The sequence below is a fragment of the Macrotis lagotis genome, chromosome 6 (genome assembly GCF_037893015.1).
Source record: "Macrotis lagotis isolate mMagLag1 chromosome 6, bilby.v1.9.chrom.fasta, whole genome shotgun sequence".
In the NCBI taxonomy this organism is placed as follows: Eukaryota; Metazoa; Chordata; class Mammalia; order Peramelemorphia; family Peramelidae; genus Macrotis; species Macrotis lagotis.
In genome coordinates this window covers 61,299,559-61,321,826 of record NC_133663.1, presented here as the reverse complement: position 1 = coordinate 61,321,826, position 22,268 = coordinate 61,299,559, and the positions used below count along the sequence as shown (strand labels likewise).

At 34.3% G+C, this 22,268-nt stretch overlaps 1 protein-coding gene across 1 annotated transcript in view; it reads right to left on the bottom strand.

Annotated features, from left to right (window-relative positions):
• Window positions 1-22,268, bottom strand: part of DOCK10 (dedicator of cytokinesis 10) — a 392,886-nt gene that overhangs the window by 234,753 nt on the left and 135,865 nt on the right. The window contains exon 2 of the mRNA XM_074192737.1: window positions 3,247-3,366. Coding sequence (XP_074048838.1) covers window positions 3,247-3,366 — 120 coding nt within the window. The remainder of the gene's footprint in view (window positions 1-3,246; window positions 3,367-22,268) is intronic.

Here is a 22,268-nt window from a genome sequence, read left to right as displayed (position 1 = left end):
TGAGACTAATAGTTTATCCTTTAAATTCGTTTAAATTCATAATTCATTTAGTAAACCTTTTAATTCATTCATTTAACCCTTCAGTGTTTGCCAAACATTTTACATATCTTGTCTCTGTTGAGTTCTGTAACCACCCCATGAGGGAGATGCCATTATTATTTCCATTTTATAGATGAGAAAATGGATACGAAGAAAGGCTTATTGATTTATTTATGGTCAAACTGCTAATTAAGTGTCTGAGGCAGGATCTGATCTAGTGCCTCATATATTTATGCTAAAAGTACATAGTACAGACATCTGGATGTCTATGCAGGAGAAATGGAAATAATAACAATAACTTTCAGTAACATTGTGCCATTAGGTTTACACAGTGTTTGCCTGAGAAGATAAGCCTTATGAGGAAAGGGGATGTTTTGTTTTTCTCATTGTGTTCTCATTGTTCAGCACAGTGTCTGACACATAGTAGGTGGTTAATGGGGCAGTTTGATGATAAAGTAGATAGCTTGCCAGGCCTGAAGCCAGGAAGTCTGCTTTTCCTGAGTTCAAATCTTACCTCAGACACTTACTAGCTGTGTAATCCAGGGCAACTCACTTAACTTTATTTGGCCCACTTTCCTCATCTGAAAAATGAGCTGGAGAAGGAAATGGCAAACCACTCTAGTATCTATGCTAACAAAACCCCAAACAGGGTCATGAAGAGGTGATGACTGAAATATCAGAATAATAACAAGGTGCTTAGTAAATGTTTGTGAATTAATGGAACAACACTTATAGGAAGACAGCATAAATATAATCAACCCCATTTTTCAGATAAGAAAACAGGTACAGAGAAATAAATTGACATGTTCAGTTGGAGTCACCCTGCCAGGAAATAAGCAGTAAGTTTCTATCATAATCAATCACATGGGTTGATGTGGTTAGTTCCTTAGAACTATGTGAAAGATCCTAGCAAGTATCAGACATAGAAATTCAGTTCAATTCAATATGATTCTTCGTATACTAAGATGTGCTCAATTTTAAATATTACATGATTATTAATTAGAAAAAGAAAAGTGTCCTCTGGAATAGTTTGTTCCAACTTAATGAGTGATGACAAAGGTGACAAAGAATGTTTCCTCATTTTGAATTCCTTCTCATGATGATTTGCTATCTGTCTTTCTCATAATCTTTTTTTAACCTTTATTGAAATTTTATTTACTTTTTCAATTGTTTGCAAAGTTAGTTTTCAACCATTTGCAAATTTATGAGTTCCACATTTTTCTACCAGTTTCTCTTCTCTCCCCCCTCCCCATGGCAGCAAACAACTGCAAAAGTTGTATGTGTATAATCATGTTTAACATGATTCCATGTTAATCATATTGTGAAAGAGGAATGAGAATTAAGAAGCCCCTCATAATCTGAGGGAATTATCTTGTGTCACTTAAGTCACTTAACTTTTCTGAGTCTCAGCTAACTATCTATCAAATGGGGCAGATGAACTGCATGACCTCTGAGATCATTTCCAACTCTCAATCTGAGGTCCCATGATTCTTTTATCTTTGGTTGCCTTCCTTTTCCTTCTAGGTATAGAAATAGAACTTTATGGGTTAATCAAATAGTTGGCTAAGCTAAATAGACAAAAGGAAATATTTCCATTGTTTGAATAGTTTTGTTTGTGCTTGGTTTTGTTTTTGAGAGAAAGGAATTGCCTTGGAAGATTGACTCTTTTTTTTTTTTTGTCACAGAAATGAAAACAAGGATGTGGGAAGAGAGTTAAGTACGTTAAACCTTGCATTTAAAGTTCAAGCACTACATATTTTGGTCAAACTAAGGAAGTGCTTTTCAGCTGTGATAAGCCCCAAACTGTGCTAAGCATAAATGTACAGATTAGTATAAATGCAGCCCATATAGCAGGTTTGGGGGTATCGGGGAGCACATCAATACTTTTTTATAATTATCTGTATAATAGGTTGATGAAAGTGAAGGAAGAAGATGGGGTCCTAGACCCAATTCTATTACTAACTAGTTTTGTGTTCTTGGGGCAAATCAATCTTCCCTCTCCACCCCACCAGCACCCCTGCTTTCTCCCCACAAACTTCCTTACCAGTAAAATGGTGGTGGAAAAGCCTAGAACAGATGATCTCTAAGGATTCTTTCAACTCTAAATGATATAGCATCTTTTTTCATTTATTCTTTCTATTCCACTTTGCACCTTAGTCTTTTTTTAAGGGACTGGGAGCATCCAAACCTGTGATTACAGTCTTGTAGGGAACTCCAATTTTGTAAATTTTTTCTGAAGATTGATAATATTATTTGAAATTTATAGTCTTAAGGAATTGCCAGTGGATCCTGACTAGCTAGTCCATGGTCACACAACTGAAATCTGAAATCTGGGTCTCTTTGCTTTCAAGGAGGTCCCTCTATCCACTGAACCTGGTTGCCTCTTCCTAGTTTATTCAAAAAAATAATGAAAGTGAGGGATATTTGATATTCAGATTTGAGTCAAATACATGGGGAAAATCAAGAATTGAAGGAGTGTAGGCTGGTAGTCTGGTCAGTGGTCACAGTGGTTTGGCCTAACAGACAAAGGCATCAAGTGGGTGGGAATATCTCCATGATGAAATCACATTTGTTATTACAGAGAAGGTTCCCAAATAAAATATAGGTTTCTGCAAAATTTAATAGGATTCAGAACTCAAAGGAACTCTAGCAATTAGCTTGTCTACCCACTTCATTTTATCCAGTGCAGAAACAGACCCAGAAAAGGTTAAGCAATTTGTCCAAACAGAGATGAGATAGAACTATGGTCCACTGATTCAAAATCCAGAACTCTTTTCAACTCTATTCTAAATTAGCCAAGTCACTGACATGTGCAGCATTATATTTTGGACTGCACTTTATTTGCCCTGGAAAAATGAAGGAATTGGATAAGAGGATCTCCAAGGTCTCTTCCAGTTTGAAATCTATGACTCAAATGTAATTCTCTAAGACTCTTTTAGAAAGAAATAGAAAAAATGGGCTTCCAATCTGCAACTACAAAGTTATCATTCACTACCTCAGTAATAATTTGGAGTATTATTTATTCTCCCAAATCTAGATCCTTTTCATCATCTTTATTTTTTATACTGTCTTATATAGACTATTCACTTTTCTAACCAAATCCAACCACAAGTCTACAGAACGGCACTGAATTTAATACTGTATTAAACATAATTCTATCAAACTCAGACAGGATTTAAGTGCTTTGGGAAAAAAATGAATACTTACTGAGAAGTCATCATTGGGGAAGAAAATGAGATCTCTAAGAGGATGATTCCAATAAGTTTTCTCAAGCTCCTCAATAACTGTTTCATAATCCAAGGGCTCCAGAAGTCTGGGTCTCTCTTGCTATAGAAAAAGAAAATACATTATGGTGACATCATCCATATGTTCTCCCAGATTATAATGAATCCCATGATTTGGAAGTATTGATCTATTGCCATTCAACCTCTGGTTAAATCACAGAGCCCTAGGGTTTTTGTAGAATATTTGACTTCATCATTGAGCATTATAGTTTGATTAATGTCTCTCACCCCCCACCAAAAAAGAATATCCATGACAATGGAGACGTCTTCATCCAACTGAACACTTGCAATGAGATGACCACCATCTTCACTGCCACCCAATGCTGAACATTTGACTTTTGGACAGTTCCATTTATTAGGAGCTCTCTTATCAAGCCTAAATTGGCCACTTGGCAATTAACTTTTGTCCATTATTCCTGGTTTTGTTCCTGGTCCTGACCTACAGGGCAAAGTAGAATAATTTATATACCTTTCAAACACTTGAAGACAGTAATCATATCTCACTAAGTGTGCCCTTCCTCAAGCTATCTCTAACAATATTGTTACTTCATTGAAAATTAACAGTATGAAAAGGCTCCCCCCCCCCATTATTTGAAGCCATTGTCACAGACTGTGATTTCACACAGGCTCCCAATCCTTATGGCAATTAAATCTATTACATACTCAAAATATGAATACAACAAATGTTTTTTTTTTCTTTTAGTTTTTGCAAGGCAATGGGGTTAAGTGGCTTGCCCAAGGCCACACAGCTAGGTAATGATTGTGTGTCTGAGACCGGATTTGAACTCAGGTACTCCTGACTCCAGGGCCAGTGCTCTATGTACTGTGCCACCTAGCTGCCCCACAACAAATGTTTTAAGCACTAATATGTAGGCCATTTTGCCAAGGACTGCAGATACAAAGATAAAAAGAAAATTAGTCCTTACACTCTGATCATGTTTCTTATTTCCATCTGACTGAGAATTAAATGAATAAGAAGAAAGATGGATACATGATAATTTTAGGGAAAGAGAGAACATTCATAATTAAGCCTATCTGGAAAGGTTTTCCATGGGAAGTGGCATCTGAGTTGAGCCTTGAGAGAAGAGATGGAGGTGAGAATGGAGTGATTTCTTGCTTTTGGACTACCATTAAATAGGAAAAAAAAGATTTCTGCATTTGTTTTGACTATAGATGACCAGCTCAAAAATGTTGTTGCTTAATTAAGTTTCTTGCTAGTTTAGACACTTCCTTGTGGCCTCTGTTGGTCAGTTTATAAATGTTGGCATCTTACAAGCAATAAAAGTATCACAGGCTGTCTAAGTTGGCACTGAAGCCTGAATCTAGTGTCAGAATTAATTGCTTGGCTCTCAGCATCCTTGCTGCTGATGAGAAGAGCTGGGTTTGTTTCTAATAGAGCAGGACAACAGACCCATTATGGACTCCATGCACTGGAAGCAGAAAAGATCCTGGAGAGAAATCACCTAATAGCCAGACTGCCTCCTTAAACAGAAAGAGGCAATTAGGGAGAGTGGACATAAGGAAAGGAAACAAAGTTCTTGGATATTTAAAAAAAAACTTTGGACTTCTTTGGTGTAGGCAACTCCCAGTGTGGAAACTCCTTCACATTAATATCCAGGTCAGTAAGTCAAATATAATTTATAATCTCAGGGAGTTGTCCGGGTTGAATTACTTACAGCTAAGACCTGTCAGAGGCAAGCTTTGAACCTATGCTTTCATAACCCTCCCTGCAGTTGATAGCTGTCAACTAGATAGGTGGTACAGTGAATTGAATGCCAGACTTTAAGTCAGTAAGATTTAGGTCATGAGTTCAAATCTATTCTCAAACACTTACTAGCTCTGTGACTGTGAACAAATCACTTAACCTCAGCTTGCCTCAGTTGCCCCATTATGTAAAATGGGAACATTAAGGGCACCTAACTTAAAATATTCTTTGTAAAGCATTTAACACAATGACTGACACATGGTAGATTATATATAAATATTTCTTCTTATATCTATTCTTAGATTATATTCTTTAAACAATAGAAATTTTTTTGTATATAGTGAATTCTTTGATCCTAGGAACTTTAATATTGGCTATAAACTTGAAAACTAAATTAATCACTGAAATTGTCTTTAAATCAAAGAAAGCAAACATCTTTCACAGTCTACCATTGAGCATTTTTGTTTTAGAAATTTCACACAATCTGGTAACTGTATGTTGAAATTAGCAAAACAACAACAAAAAAGGGAAATTGTTTGTCTTTGGTTTCTAGGCCTTCCTCCAAAGATCTCTGATGACTAATATTGCAACAACATACTTCAATGCCTGAATAATTGTTAGTGGGTGACCTGAAGCATCATTTAAATGATTATTTGGATTATTTTCCAAGAATAGAAATAAGATAGAGGACAGAGGAGCAACTTGAGGGCTGTCTAAAAATGTCAAATATAAGCAATATCATATTTTGCTAACAGCAGAAGTAATTGATGATTGTGAATAGTTGAGAGATTCAAAGAAAATTAAAAATGGATGAATTTTTAGATGCCATCCAGTCCACCCCTTCAGTCTTTATCTTGCAGATGAAACAGGTATCCAAACTCATGAAGTGGGAAGAAGCATTGTGTATTAAAAGTTTTTTAAATTTGGAAAATATATTCTAATTTTGTCTCTGTTCTCACTGTATGACCTTGGGCAGGTGAATTGCCTTCCCTGGATTGGTATCTTCCTCTGCAAAATGAGAAGTCTGAACTTTTTGGACCAAGGCCCATTATAGTTCTTAATCTTATAATCCTAGGGTATGAAACAAAGAATCTTTGAGTTGAAAGATGTAGGTTTGAGTCCTTGATCTATCTACTAACTGTGTGATCTCAGACAAATTATTCAACTACTCTGATCATCAGTTTCTTCATCTGTAAAACAGAAAACATTAGTAACTCTGGCTCTCTCATAGGCTGTTGTGAAGATCAAATCGAACCATGCTATTTGATTTGAGATCAAAAGCATGATATAAATATGAGGAGTTATTATCTAGAGCAGAAGTCTTTCACCATTTTGAGTTTCTGGAGTCTCTGACAATCTGATGAATATCTAGGGACTCTTCAAAGTAATGGTTTTAAATGCATAAAATAAAATCCATAGGATTATAAGGGAAATCAATTGTATTAAAATACAGTTATCTCTATCCAGAGAAAGAACTGATAAATAGAAGTATGTAAAGAATGGTTTTATATATATATGTACACACACACACACACACACACACACACACACACACACCTATTTATGTATAGGTAGCAATCTCTAGTTGGGGGGAAGGGGCTAGGGAGAAAAAAAAGCAAAAAGTTACATGAAAACTTTGTTATATATTTAAAAGGAATCATAAGTTTACATAATGGATTTACAATTTCATGTAAAATCAATTTTTTTCTATTCTACCATATTATAGAAGTGAATTTTATTAAAGTTTAGAATAAAATAAATAAAATTAGAAAAAAGAAAATTAAATGTTAAAAGCATTAGATGCATTAAAAGTAAGCTGAACATAATAAAGATTAGAAGTTTCACATAAACAAGAATATCATATATATAGCTAACAAGTCCTAGATCATTCATCAAGCATGGGATTTAGTCTCTTATTTGCTTAATAAAACTTGTTTTCTTCATAAAAATGAATTGGAAAAAAATTTGTTATAAAAATATTTTTAAGTGTTTATGAACCCCAGGTGAAAAGCTAGGGGTGAAACTAAAGCTATAAAAATGTAGCCTTTAAGAAAAACCTAGCCAAAGATTCATCACATCCTTTTCTATGAACTTTCTTCATTTGTTTCACCTGCCAATTTAAAAAAAAAAAGTCCTCTTTTTTGCTTGTATCCATTATAGAAAAAATATTTCTTTATCTCTTCTTCCTATATTCACCTGTTTTGTTACAGATAAAAAAAGCTGTAGACATACAGTGAGAAGCATCTTTCCTTCTGCACCGAGGTTGCTTGGATATTCCTAAAAGAAAAAAAAAATAACCTATGGTTCCTAACCTCAGTTGGGTCCTTCTTGTTGCTTGACCTGTTAACTCAAAGAATAATCTATCAATCAAAAAAAATCAGATGTGTGATTGATATTAACTCCTTTTTTATTTGGATTGAATAAGTGAAATGTGTTCTAAATGAGCAAGATACTATTGGCAGACTGAAGTGTGAAGGTAGAAGTGACTGGGAACCATAAAAGGGTCATAAAAATGAATTTAGGAGCTATATGAAAAATATTGAAGACTTTCAACCTCTGATTTATCTATTTATTTTAATTTTTTTTTTTTAAAGCTAGGAGATGTGACTTTCCAGGAAATTTCTTTTCTAAAGGATCATTCAAATAGCACCATTAAGCACTGACTCTATATTTAGTATTGGATCAATTAACTGATAACATTGATTTATAGCCCCATGAACATGAAATTAAACAGGAAAATGGTAATTAGATGTTCTATACTGTTACTAGCATGGGATTTGGCAAAGCTTAACTCAAATATATTTTGCACGTGTGAAAGGGAAATCCTAACTATTTAGTTAGAAATTGTGTTTGGAGCAGGAGGACAGTCTGTTCAGGGTACCGGTCGAACAGATGTAAGCAAGGATTCTGGGATCAGTTAAGTTCTCATGACTGCTCCTTACAGAGACATTGAGAGAAGCCGGATAACCGTGCAGACTGATTTAAAACTTTAACAACAGTAGGCTTGTCTCTCCTGAATTTAATTTGTCTGTTTCTTTTGGAAATGGACCAACTGGAATAAGCCAAGTGCCAAGATTATGTTGAATTGGATTGGATTTTTTTATAATGCCTTTTATATTCTCTATCTCAAATGAGTAATGAATTTCATTAGCTGTTCTGAAATGATTCTATGCATGTGAAAAGGCATTCACTAGTACCTTTTATTATGCACCAGAGCTGGTGTTGGGAAACAGTGGTGAGTTGTTGGCCATGCTCTTTTTCTAGTGTCTAGAGATCTTTGGCAATCATTTATTTGTTCCATTTAACTAGGTCCAAAAATAATCTCCAATTTAATTTCATATTGGAAGAATGGGGTCCCGACACAAAGGAAACATTTTCTCATTATTGTAACCTATTTTGAAAGAGGCAGGGATCCAGCCTAGAATTTGAGACTTCATACACCAATCCATTTTTCTGGACACCAGATGCTTCTCTCAGAGCCAGTCCAATCTCAGTACTCTGGCCCCTTTTAATTAACTTTCTTGATCTCCCAGTCCTTGCCTAGCATCTGAGTCAAGATGGCTCTCTGGGTCAAGTTCAGAAGTCAACTACCTGTTACCTAGAAAAATTTGTCCGTCTTCTACTGTTGTCCCCTTTCTACCTTCTACTTTCCCTTCTGACATATTACTGACAAGACTACATTTTCTAGGGGTTTTTTTTTGCAAGAGAAAAAAGAATATCAAATCTAAGGAAATATCATAGGTGATTATAAAAGGTGATAAAGGAAATCTAACTGGTTATGGTTTGGGAAGTCCTAAAATGAGAAAATTATCCTGTTCTTTTTTGACTCATCACCTATCTGTCCTACTGTTAGTTAGACAGGTTGCTTGTTTTTCAAATATCTTTCACCTTTGGGTTTCCCTAAAGGTTCTGCCCTAGGTCTTCTTCATTCATTCTCCACCATCTTACTTAGTAACCTCATTAGTTCTCATGATTTCAATTGCTATGCGAATCATTTCCAAGTTTATGTATTCAGCTCTTATATCTTTCCTTACCTCTTTTCTCTCATCAACTGTCATTTGGATATTTCAAATTTTACTATAGGCATCTCAGGGGAGAAGTTAGATGATTCAGGGAGACCTGAATTCAAATTCAGCCTCAGACACCTTCTATCTAGGTGACTCTGGGCAAGTCACTCAATCTCTGTTTGCCTTAATCCACTGGAGATTTAAATGGCAAACCACTCCATTGCCTTTGCCAAGAAAAGCCCATGGCCAGGGGCTGGTCAAGAGTCAATTGAACAACAGCTGATCAATCACAGGCAGTTCTCGACATACCTTCAAAAGAATCTTCCCAACCCAATCCTACCCCCTATTCCAAACTTTCCTGTTACTTTCAAGAGAAATATCATCCTTTCAGTGACTCACACTTAAAGCTTTAGGATCATGCTTGACTCCTCACATCTACCACATCTATTTACCCAAGTGCCAAATCTTATCTTTTTAATCTTGCTAATGTCCCCTTCTCTCCATTGACAAAGGTACTCTCCTAGTGAGGAAACTCATCATGTTTTACCTAATCAATCTCCTTGTCACAAGTTTCTCATCAATCTGATTCATTTTATGTCACCACATCTATTCCTTCACCCCCAACACAAACCACATTCAAAAGACTTCAGTGACTCTTAACTGCCCCTAAAGTCAAATGTAAACTGTTTGGCATTTATATTTTCACAATCTGATCTCATCTTATCTTTCAACTTTCTTGCATGGTCCCCAACTCTACTCTCTTAATTTTACCCCTCCATAAACTCATTGATCCAACTCTTATGAACTTTTTGCTGTTCTTTTCATATGACACTACATCTCCCATCAATGAGATTTTACAATCACTATCCATCAGGCCTGGAATGCCATCCCCACTGACTTCCACTACTTAGAATCCATGATTTGCTTCAAGATCAAGAGCCACCATCCTCCATTAGCCTTTTCCATTCTCCCAGCTGGTGGTGATGCATGAACATGTTGTCTTCCTAATTAGAATGTTAGTTCACTGAGGACAATTTCATTTTTTGTGCTTTTAATCTGAGTACCTAGTATTGTGGCTGGCATACACAGTAGTTTCTTTATAAATAATGTTAATTGATTGAGATCTTCATTAATTAAGGGAGTTTCCTTACCTGAAATGTTGTTCAATCATGTCTAACTCTTTGTGACCCCATTTGGGGTTTTCTTGGCAAAAAATCCTAGAGTGGTTTGTCATTTCCTTTTCTAGCTCATTTTACAAATGAGGAACTGAGGCAAATATGGTAATGACATGCCCACAGCTAGAAATTCTGAGACTGGATTTGAACTTATACTTTCTCAAAGGGAATTAGCATCCTGACTTCAGGCCCAGCCCTCTATCTACTGTGCCACTTAGCTTCTCTGCAGTGCCCTACCTCAAAAAAATCACTATGAATTACATTTTTCCCACTCAGCATTCCTATATGAAAGAAAAGGCCTAAGACCAAATAAGGAATACAAATAGGTAAAGAAGACAGTTTCTATCACCTCAATATCAGAGCAATTTATCAGAAATCATCCCCAGTCTACAAGAGAAGTTCTAATTCTTTTGAGATCATATCTACTCTCTCAAAAGTCTTTGAGTAGTTGACATCACCATAACCAGAACTCCAAACAACACGGTTGATGCACTCATCAATGAGAATGTCAGACTTCATTTCTCTTAAGTTTTTCTTATGTGTTATTTACTGATTTTAGGAGAAATACAGAAGAAATCTGTGACCTCCTAGGCTCAAATTATGACTCATGGCTAGTGTCTAGGAATACCGAGCAAGGTAGAATAGTATGGGCAGTACCCTGTCCTGAACTTATATAAAACTTATATAAAAGGTAATGGATGGAAAGGGGTTTGAGGACTCTGTCCTTCTGATACAGATTTTCAAATACAATTATATTGCCCCTACTTTCAGCTAGTTTTGGTTTCTATAAAACATAAGTGGTTAAGGTAGACATCTTTTTAGTAAAAGCATGATAATGAAACTAATAACTGTAATGAAAATAACTGTGTTTAGAGGCATGTGTACAGAAAGAGAAAACCTGGGTTTGAATCCCAGCTCTACCACTGATGTCACTGTAACCTCTCTTTCCTTATCTATAAAATAAGGGATATGTATTAGATGACCTCCAAGCTCTAAAAGTGTAATTTCGTAAATAAAACCCATTTTTGGATCAAAGAATCATTCTCTCCATGATAATTTTATGTAAATGTTTTATTTTGCATAATAGATTTACCTCTATTTTTTTTCTTATCAAAGCAATTAAAATTTAGGGAATCAGTCTATACTAGGCTGATATTTACCCTACTTAATATACGTTAATATATATCATACATGTATTTTTTTATCAAAGCAATTTCACTTTAGGGGATCAGACTATACTGGGCTGGTATTTATCTTATATATTTAAGACATGATTTTATTTATTTTACTTTTTTGTTGGCTTTTTAATCGTCTTGGGAAGGAACAGAAGAAATCAATATAATGAGTATAAAATAAAATATAAAGCATAAACAAATTAAAAAATTCTATTTTTAAGTTTTCATATAGGGAAGAACAGAGATAATCAGTAACAGGTAGTAGTTTTTATAGGTGAGAACAAAAGCTTAAGTCAGTGAAGAGGAAACTACAATCAGAAGTTCATCTATTAATGCTCTATTTTTAGTTCTAAAGAGAATGGCAATCACTTATTAAATCAGATAGCACTTTGCCTTGATCACAATTATCATTTGCCACTTCAAAGTGGAAATATTCTTCTCTGTGTGAAAATAGGGACTGAATTTGAGACCTTTGAGGAAGTAGGACTGAAATTTACATCTAATTTTTTTATCTAATGCTAAGCAAATTATCTCTGACTTATGGAACTAATGCTTCTAATGACAGCAGGTATGGGCTAGTTCAAACATGCAAATAATTAGAGAGGAATCTAAGTAGAATCTTAATGAATATGCAAGTTGTTCTTCCCTGTTGACCCTTAAGTCTATGTAGTCCTACATTAAAAAAGTCAAAAGCCCAAAATGGATAAATCAAGGAGTGATTATTTATATTCCAAAAGGATTATTCATATTATGCAAACCAATGCAAAGCCCTTTAAAGTACTGAGCTGTAGGCAGTTCTGAAATGGAAAAAAATACATAGAAATATAAGTAGAGCTCCTTCCCCCCAACCATTTCATAAACTCTCATTCAAAATGGTAGATTGGATACCCAGATAGATAACCCTGAGTTTATAATACTGTTGTGTATGGACTTCCTACTTGAATTTTCCACTCACAATTAGTGAGAGTTAATTAACTTTATTTTTTACTACAAATGTACAGATGTCTGTGAGGAGAATGGGCACAAATTTAAAAGCAAAAAAAGGTAGTAAACAGTATATACATAGAGAACACCTGCCCAAAGGTGTTCATACCTGGAAGTCATTTTTTCATAACTCATTATGTTCCCTACAGGTGCAGCTATCTGTTGGATCCCAAGGATCAATGGTCTTTGTAGAAGCCATAGCCAGCATTTCTATTTACTATCAAAAGTTGTGTTCCCTGAAACAGTCTCTTCTGGGGAGACTTACACATGGTAAGTCTAATGGAATTTTATTAAACATAAGAAATGATACATATGATAGATTCAGAGAAATATGGAAAAGACTTGTATAAACTGATACTTTATAAGCTGAAATGAGCAGAACCAAGAAAGTAATTTACAAAATGACCATGTGAAATAATTACAATGTGAAATAATTCTGTAAGACCCCCAAATTCAATTCATAACTAGTTCAAAACCCGATGATGAAATATACTTTGCCACTTCCTGGCAGAGTGGATATAACTAGAGGTAGAGAATAAGTAACATGTGCATTTTCAGATTAAATCTATTTGTTACAAGTTCATGACACTAACTTAAAAAAGATCAAGGTCCCTCACTGTATCTAGGGTCATCTCCAATCATCCTGAACTATATCTTGTCACTGGACCCAAATGGCACCAGATGAGAAAGTGAGACCAGTGACTTTTCATTGCCCTCTCTCCTTTAAATATAATTCATTCACGTGTTATGGTATCACATTTGAACGTCATGATCCTCTTTAAGAATGAAGGACAAACACCAACAACAATGTTTGGTACAATGAGGGTTTCTATTCAGAGAAGAGATAGGTGGTGTATTAGTGAATAGGACAGATATAAAAAAAACATCAATTAACATTTTTAAAATCTAGAGAATTAAAAAGACAAGCATAAAGATACAAATAGAACAATTTTGTTAAAATTTTTTGTTACTATTTCCTCTCTCTCTCTCTCTCTCTCTCTCTCTCTCTATATATATATATATATATATATATATCAGTTCCTTAAAAGTTCTACAAACATTCCTAATGTGTTTTATATAGTCCTTTCCAGTTTTGTATATTGCTAGTGTGAGTATAACTGTGAATTTCACAGTAAAACAAACATTATTTAAATAATGTATTCTAGGCTACTTAAAACTTGATTCTGATCACATGTAGCTTTTTTAGTATTTTTTACTGTTGCCACAGATATGGGAAGGATCTGTAATCTTAACAAAGTGAGGAAATTTCTAGTGTGTGAAGTCTTTCTTCTATCACAGATCTCAAACCTTTTATGTCTCAGGAGGAAAAATCTAGGAAATTCTCTGAAGGACACAGAGATTACTTTGTTGACACAACTAGTAAAATTCAGAGCTAGTCTTTAAAACCAGATATTTCCAGATCTAAACCCAGAACTCTATCCATGATTCAAGGAATCTTCTGTCCATGGTCTAAGTCACCCAATGTAGGACAATGTATTCCCTTATCAATGAAAATGGTGATCAAGTTGATTATTCTTGTTAGAATTTTGGAATTGGTATTAAGAGACCAAGCTCAGCAAATATGTTAATCAACTTCCATATAGAGAAGAGATGGTAATTTGGTTATAGATATTGGTTTTGAGAATAGGGATAAAACAGAAACATATTTCAGTTACCACTATTAAACATTTAGGGTGTGAAAAAACTGCCTACAATTTCCCCCTCTCTAGTTATTCCTTCCACATCATAGTACCTTAGCAATCTGGAAAATCCTAGTTAATTTTTTTGTCTGTCCCTTCAAACCAGAGGAGAAGTCTGAATTTTTTTGTTATTTTATGGGGTATTTATAGTTCCTTATTGTAAAATTTGGTTGAAGTATTTGGTCATAGGCTAAATGGCACAAAATATGAGAAACTCAAGATGCAAAGATTACTACAAAAATGTCACGTGAGATTACTGTAATCAAACTTGGAATTCCCAAACTAGTGTAAGAAATTATGGTTCTTTGACTAAAAATTAATTTTAAGAAAAACATGAAGCTTTCAAATTCTGTTATTAAACAGTAAAATGAATACTCTAAGGTAATATTAAATATAACAATACATGTATTTTATGTATTTATGAGTTTATTAACTTTGATAGATATCTCTACATTTCTGCATTTCATATATTGGCTTTCATGTTTTCATAAACCTTAACTTTTTACTTATTTTAATATTTAAAAACTCAATATTTATCTTATTAAAAGATAAAATATGTTGATCTTATATAATACTACACATTTATGAATTTCTGAGTTTCTAAACTTTTTTCTGTGTTGTCTGCTGACCTTTATACGTCATCCTGCAAAACTTCCTCAAAATTCCCTCTTAATTACTTATTTTGAACTGAGATATATTGAAACTGCAAGGGGAAAAGTAGTTATGTAGAAAGGTTACTGTAAAGGAGGAAATGTAGGCACTTTTGGAAGAAGGAAGGAGAGTACAACTCCTCCAACTAAGCTATGCAGTTGCTTACTTGGGGTTCTTATCTATAGGTGTGGCAATAGAGGTTTTGTTAATTAACTTGAATATTTTGGCAACAAAATAATTATATATCTGGCATTAAATTGTCAGTATAAATTTACAATAATATCCTAATTAATCATGTCTATGGTCATTCCAATTTTGTGGCTCAAAATCAACTGCCCCTGGATTTGCCATTTCCTTTTTTAGGGAAGCTGACTATAACATCTGAAATAGAAACTCATAGCTCAGGAAAGTGAGATGGAATTCATTTACTCTTACATCAGAATGGGCTGCAATAGAAAATTGCCTATATATATCTAAACTTTGGTGATCAAGATGAACCATGCCTATTAAGAAGGAAATCATTAAATAAGGGGTAATATCTAGGATATTTATATTACCTTCTTAACCTTACTCTTTGAGCCTATAAAAGCACAGTATCATGAAAATGGGGCGATATTTCAATAATGCAAGGTGACCCAAAAAGACTTAGTGCCATTTTAAAGTTTAGTAGCTTAAATCATCACTAAGACTTTTGGGTTTCCCAGGATCTTGCGTCACTCAAGAAACATATTTAATGAAGCTGCAAGTCAGGTACTGGGAATACAAAGATCATATGAAAAATCATCCCAGCCTTCAAGGAACTTAAATTCTATTGGTGAACAAGCCCTGCTCCCTCCAAAAAAAATAAAACTATGAGGGTGGAAGGTTGTCAGGAAAGACTTCCCATTTAAAAAATGAAAGATGAATCTGAAATATATTCCCTTTGTAGCAATAGTGAGACTATATCTTCTCAGATGAAATTTATCTTATAGAACAAGTAGAGTTAATATAGCATTTAAACTGCTTAACCTCAAAGGACTATCTAGTTCAGTAGATATTCTTATCTGAACTTAGGCAGGAGTCTTTAAGCTGGGAACTGGGAACTTGTTTTCAATATGTTGATGAATGGATTTCAATATAGTTGTTTTCCTAGATATTTGATTTAATGTATTTAAAACCAATATTCTGAGAAGGGGTTCATAGTCTTCCCCACACTACTCAAGAGAATCCACAACAGGGAAAAAATAGATAAGCAATCCTAGTGTAGAAAAAAAAATAAATTGTGATTAGATCAGAAACTGGCTTTGAGAACAGTATGGAAAAAAGTTTTTCTCTTTTTAAAGCTCAACCATGAGACATTATTTTTAGGGCCTACTATGTGAGTATTTTTTAAATTACCTTTTGAAAGAAGTCATGTAAGTTGGTCAAAATGTATGATTTGGTGATTTTCAGACAAAGTAATTAAAGCTATCTATAGTGAAAAGAAAAAAAGTGCTCTAAATCATTATTGATTAGAAAAAGGCAAATTAAAACAACTCTTATTTAAATTCCCACATCTAACAAATTGACAAATGCTGGAGGGGATATATAAAAATTGAGACATTGAAGTTGTGATATGATTTCACATGAACTGATGCAAAATGAAATTACTGCACAGTAATTTAGAACTATACTGAAATGGCTGAATAAGCTGTCATATAATTTTTTTAGTTTATTCTTTAATTTTTAAATCATTTTATTTATTTTCATATTACAATAATCTTGTAAAAGTATCACATATGATTTTGATGTAATACTATTCTGCTGTAAGAAATAATTAGTGAGAGTGAAGTGAACAGAATCAAGAGACATTGTATAATGTATAACACAGTAATAGCAACATTGTGAGATGATCTACTATGATGGATGCAACTCTTCTCATCAGTTAGTGATCAAGTACAACCCTGAAGACCTGTTATGGAAAATGCCATCTACAACCAGAGAAAATACCATGAAATCTGAATGCAGAGCATAGAATATACTGTGCTCACTTTAAAAACTTTTATATTTTTTTCTTTGTTATGGTTTTCCCTCCCTTAGTTCTAATTCCTCTTTTACAACTTGACTAATATGGAAATATGTTCAACAAGATTGTATATGTATAACCCATGTCAGATTATTTGCTGCCATGGGGGGAGAAGGGAGGGTAGTAGAAAAAATGTGGAACTTATAAACTTGCAAATAGATGAATGTAGGAAACTTGCATGTAATTGAAACAAAAAGAAATGATGAGCAAAGTGCTCTCAGAAAAGCCTGAAGAGACTTACATGAATTGATGCAAAATGAAATCAGCAGAACCAGAAGACTGGTATACATAGAATAATTATATTGTAAAATGATCAATCGTGAATATTCTCAGCAATTTAAAGATCCAATATATTTCCAGGACTTAGGAAAAATGCTATTCACCTCCAAAGAAAGAACTGATGGATTCTAAATGCAGAGTAAAAATACTTTATTTTGGAGAAAAATATCCTTTCACATCCTTAATTTAAATAAAAATTTAACAAAAGTGGTTGGGGAATAATAATAGCCTTTTGGGAATTACACTGATGCTGGGTTTTCTATCAGTTTACATTCAGATACCTTCAGGCTTTTGAAGGAAATGAAAAACCAGAGAAATAAATCTCTCAATATAAATCATCAATTTAGATGTTTTTTTCTCCTCTTTTAGATGTTGAAAGTAGTTGAAAAGATTGTTAAATGTAAGGCTCATATAATGGCATTTATAAAGAAGGTGGGAATCATGCCCAAGTAGAGGCAAATCAAATTGTTCTCTGTCTCATTTAGTTTTCTACAAGCACTTTGGGAAAATGATAGATAAATATCATTAAAAATACATCAAAACTAAATTACTAGTCCCCTCTAACAACCAAGGATGTTAATGCCTTGGGGTGTATTCCTAGGAGTGTTAATTGAGTTCATTTACATTCTGCAGTGGAAAAGTTGTCCCTAACTTATGAAATGGTAAAAATCAAATGTTTTCCCACATCCTAAGCAAACTTTTACTAACAAGTCATCTATGTGGATGAAAGTCTTATGAACACTTTCAGTTTTTTACTTATAAAAATATTTTGCATAATTGCAGGCAGTCATTCTCTTCCTTCATTCATTTTCTGTTCAATCTAAAATTTCTTAGGGGAAAACACAAATAAAAAAAACTACCTTACCTATTTGTAAACATTCGAAACCAACAAAAACAAAAGACCCTTCTATTTTGTTTAATTAGATATGAAACATTGTTTTAGAAACCTTGATTGTGACCACTGACTGGTATATATCAAGGGCAAGTTTTTACTGTTAATAAACTAGTCTATATCAAGAGATGATGGCCTACCCCCACAATTCTGATTGATGCAACACTATTTCATCTCAGTTGTCCTTTCAAAGAATATCATCATCATCTGATTTTATCAGAATATTTTTTGGATTTATAGAATTTAAGAATATTGAATGTATAGAATTCATCCTGGAGTGTGTTCACATTCTGTGTGGAAAAACATCCTTTTCAGCTGATCACTAAATTTAGTTTTTCAGAGTTGAAAGAGACCTCAGTGCACATTTGATCCAACTTACTCCTGAAAAAGAAGCTATTGAACAACAGAGGCAACATGTGGTGATCAACCTTTACTTGAAGTTCTCCAGTAATCTCTCCATGCACTGAAGATGAATGGAAATGCTAATTCAGTCCTTTAAACTTAATGTCCTGGATTAAAGTCCAGTTCCCCCATTCTAATTATGGATCTGGTTGGAGAGAGACTAACATGCAACTTTGAAATCATCATTCCTCTTTTGAATAGCTTGTCTTTTTCTTGTCACAATTGAGGTAGATGAAAGGACCAACAAGGGAATAGTTCTACATTTCATGTTTCCCTTCCCATGATGATAGAAGGATTAGATGGGGAAGTGATATTATAGCACTCTTTGCGCAATTCCAACCAAACATAACCAGTTTACATCATATGTGTCATGAAACAGAAAAAGTCACCTTTCTCCAAATAATTACCATTCTTAAAACACTTCTTTTTAGCTAAGACACTGTTGCCAAAAGAGAGTTGGTAAAAATGTGTGACATGATAATAGGAAGATTAATTTATATCTGAGAGAAGGTCCCTGAGGAAAGGCAACATTTTCTTGGCAATTAAAGTTCTGGTGTCTGGGATCTTCCTTTTTCTTTTTCTTTTTGTAAGTTTTTGCAAGGCAATGGGGTTAAGTGACTTGGCCAAGATCACACAGCTAGGTAATTACTAAGTGTCTAAGGTTGGATTTGAACTCAGGTCCTCCTGACTTCAGGGCTGGTGCTCTATTCACTGTGCTACCTTAGCTGCCCCTGTTTGGGATCTTTTTAGATCTAGGTAACCCACTTTAGTTAGATAGTTTATGGAGCTAGGAGTCAATATTTGAAAACCTCAGAAGATTTATAGTAATGGTCCATGATTAAGTCAGTGTGTCTGTATATTGAGCACTGAGCTGAATTCAAACGTTTTATGCTCTATATGCTCCAGTTTTCTTATCTGTAAAATGAGAGAGTTAGATTTGATAGAATCTAAGATCTTTTATTTCTCAATATATGATCCCTATAGACTCTACTTCTTTCAAATATATCCTTCTCCCCCAATTTAAAAAAAAATCTCTTCACAAGATCCATCTATATTTATTACCTATTCTACCTGTCCTCTCACTCTTCAACCCTTTGGCTTTCTATCTTTCTTCAACTGAAACTGCTCTCCAGAATTAGCAATTAATTTTCATTTGTCAAATCTGATGATCTTATGTCAGTCCTTATCTTTGACATTCTTGATCATGCTCAACTACAAACTATCTTCTATGGGCTTTGGTGACACTCTTTTCTTCCCATTACTCTTACCTTTCTGATGGCTCCTTCTCAGCCATCGACAACACACCATGTAAATATAAATGTTCCACATTACTGTACCCTGGTCCCACTTCTCTTTCTCCATATTCTTTCTCCTGGTGACCACAGTAGCTCCCAGGAGTATATAATTATCATCTCTATGCATATGACAATAAGATTGACTTATTTAGCCCCATAGAAAAGTTTGGGCTAATCTAAGGTAAGTTTCCATTCCACATCAGCTATCTATTGAACATTTCAAACTAGATTTTCTGAAACTACCTTAAATTCAACATGTCTAAAACAAAATACATTATCTTCTCTCTCAACCCTGCCACAAATCTCTGTTCTACTGAAACTACCTATTGCTATTGAAGATGCTACTATTTTGCCAGTCTCTTAAATTTTTTATTTTTTTATCTTCTCTCTTTTGTTATCTTCTTCTCTTTTCCCATATATCTATTCATTACCTAAATCCATGTCTCAATTCATACCATTACTTGCATTCTCCTCTTCTCACTACCCTCAGAGCCAACATCTTAGCTCAGAACCTCATCACCTCTTGGATGAATTACTGCAACTGCCTCTTCCTGCTTCACATGCCTCCCAATCCCAATATATCCTTCACATAGCTTTCAAATGATTTTCCTTGAGCATAGTTCCCATAACATCCTTCTACTAAATAAATTTCAGTGGCACCCTAGAATAAAATATAAACTCCTCTGTTTGAATTTTATAAGTCCTTCACAGCCTCAAACTATCTTGCCTTTATTTTTTTTTTAGTTTAGTTTTTTTTTTTTGCAAGACAATGGGGTTAAGTGGCTTGCCCAAGGCCACACAGCTAGGTAATTATTAAGTTGTCTGAGGATGGATTTGAACTCAGGTACTCCTGACTCCAGGGCCGGTACTCTATTCACTGCACCACCTAGCCGCCCCTATCTTGTCTTTCTAACCACATTATATATTGCTACTCTTCCCACACTTTAGAGCAATTGGTCATATTGTTCCTCAGATATAGCATTCCATCTCCCATCTTTATGCCTTGCCATTGGTCATCCACTAGGCCTGTAAGAAGCTCCCTCTTCTCTTCTGCCTCATGGAATCCTTTTCCTCTTTGAGTAAGCAGCTCAAGAACCACTATTTTTCTACATAGGAAACTTTCTTGAACCTCCCATTGGTGTCTTGTCTCCTAACTACGTTTTACACATTTAGTTTGTATTTGTTGTATTTTATTCATTTTACTAAGCTTATATATATATATATATATATAATATGTCCTTGTTTCTCCTTGAGATTATGAATTGTTTCTTCTCTGTATTAGTAGGTCTTGCACCTAGCAGAGTACCTAGCACACAGTAGGCATTTAATAAATTCTTACTGGCTGATTAATCCCCTAATTCTACAATTTAAATTACTATTTCAATTGGTAGTGTTGGGATATGGGAAGAGGTAACAGAGAAAGAGCTGCAACGTACAAAAGATAGAAGAACATTAGATGAATTTGATAACTACCAGTAAAGCATCCCCATAGGGTATTCTTTGGGTTTCAACCTCACCTGTTTGTTTTTTTTCAATTTCCCCCCTACACAGTAAGTCATACAAAGAATGCCAGTCTTTCATAATGCATGAGCACATTTATATGTATATGTAACATACATGTATACATATATATTGTAGGCACAGATTGAAGAATCTTTAAAGTTAGTTTTGCCAACATAAACTGATATCCCTCTCTTATGAACTAAATCCTTTTCTCTTAGCCTATGTCTTTGAGGAAAACAAAGTCTTCTTTTGACTGGGTTTCAATAACTACTGAATCATAAGAAAAAATTTATTTTAGTCCCCTGATATCTGGGTTTGATCATGTATTCAATTCAATTCTATTTTTTCAAATTGTCACCTGTTTTTTTCTCCAGCCCTTCCGCTTTTTATAAAACCCATTTCCTTAGTTTCCCTTGTTTCTTCTTATCACTTTCATCCCTCACTCTTCCATGACCTATCTTGTTTAATATTTACAGTTTTATCATCTTCTCATTGCCAATATGGCTCTCACACTTTTTGCTTCCTGCCAATCAATAGTTCAAAAACTCACATTTAAGAGTTCAAACTTACCTTGGGAAACTTTTCTTTTTTTTATATTATGAAGGAATACAATTAGAGTACACAGTCAACAATCTCTAAGATCTCTTTCAGTTTGAATATTTAGAGTTAGACCAGGAAAGGAGAGTCTAGTTTCCAAAAGATAAAAGAAAAAAATTAATTTATTGTCAGAAATATAATTAGGCATTTTGTGTCTGGGCAAGATACAAGAAATATGCCTTCAAAAGCGAGGGAAGAGATAGATATCAAGATGCCAGTATCAGACAGTTTTAGGGAGGGAATGTCTTGATGAACTGGGAGAGAAAAGAATGAAAGAATTTATAATCTAGTAATTTATTATTATTATTATTATTATTATTATTATTATTATTATTATTTGACTTTTGCAAGACAATGGGGTTGAGTGATTTGCCCAAAGCCACATAGCTAGGTAATTATTAAATGTCTGAGGCTGAATTTGAACTCAGGTCTTCCTGACTCCAGGGAATGGTACTCTACCCACTGTACCACCTAGCTGCCCCACTCTGAATTTATTTTTAACTCATTAAACTTACCAACTAGTACTATCCTTTATT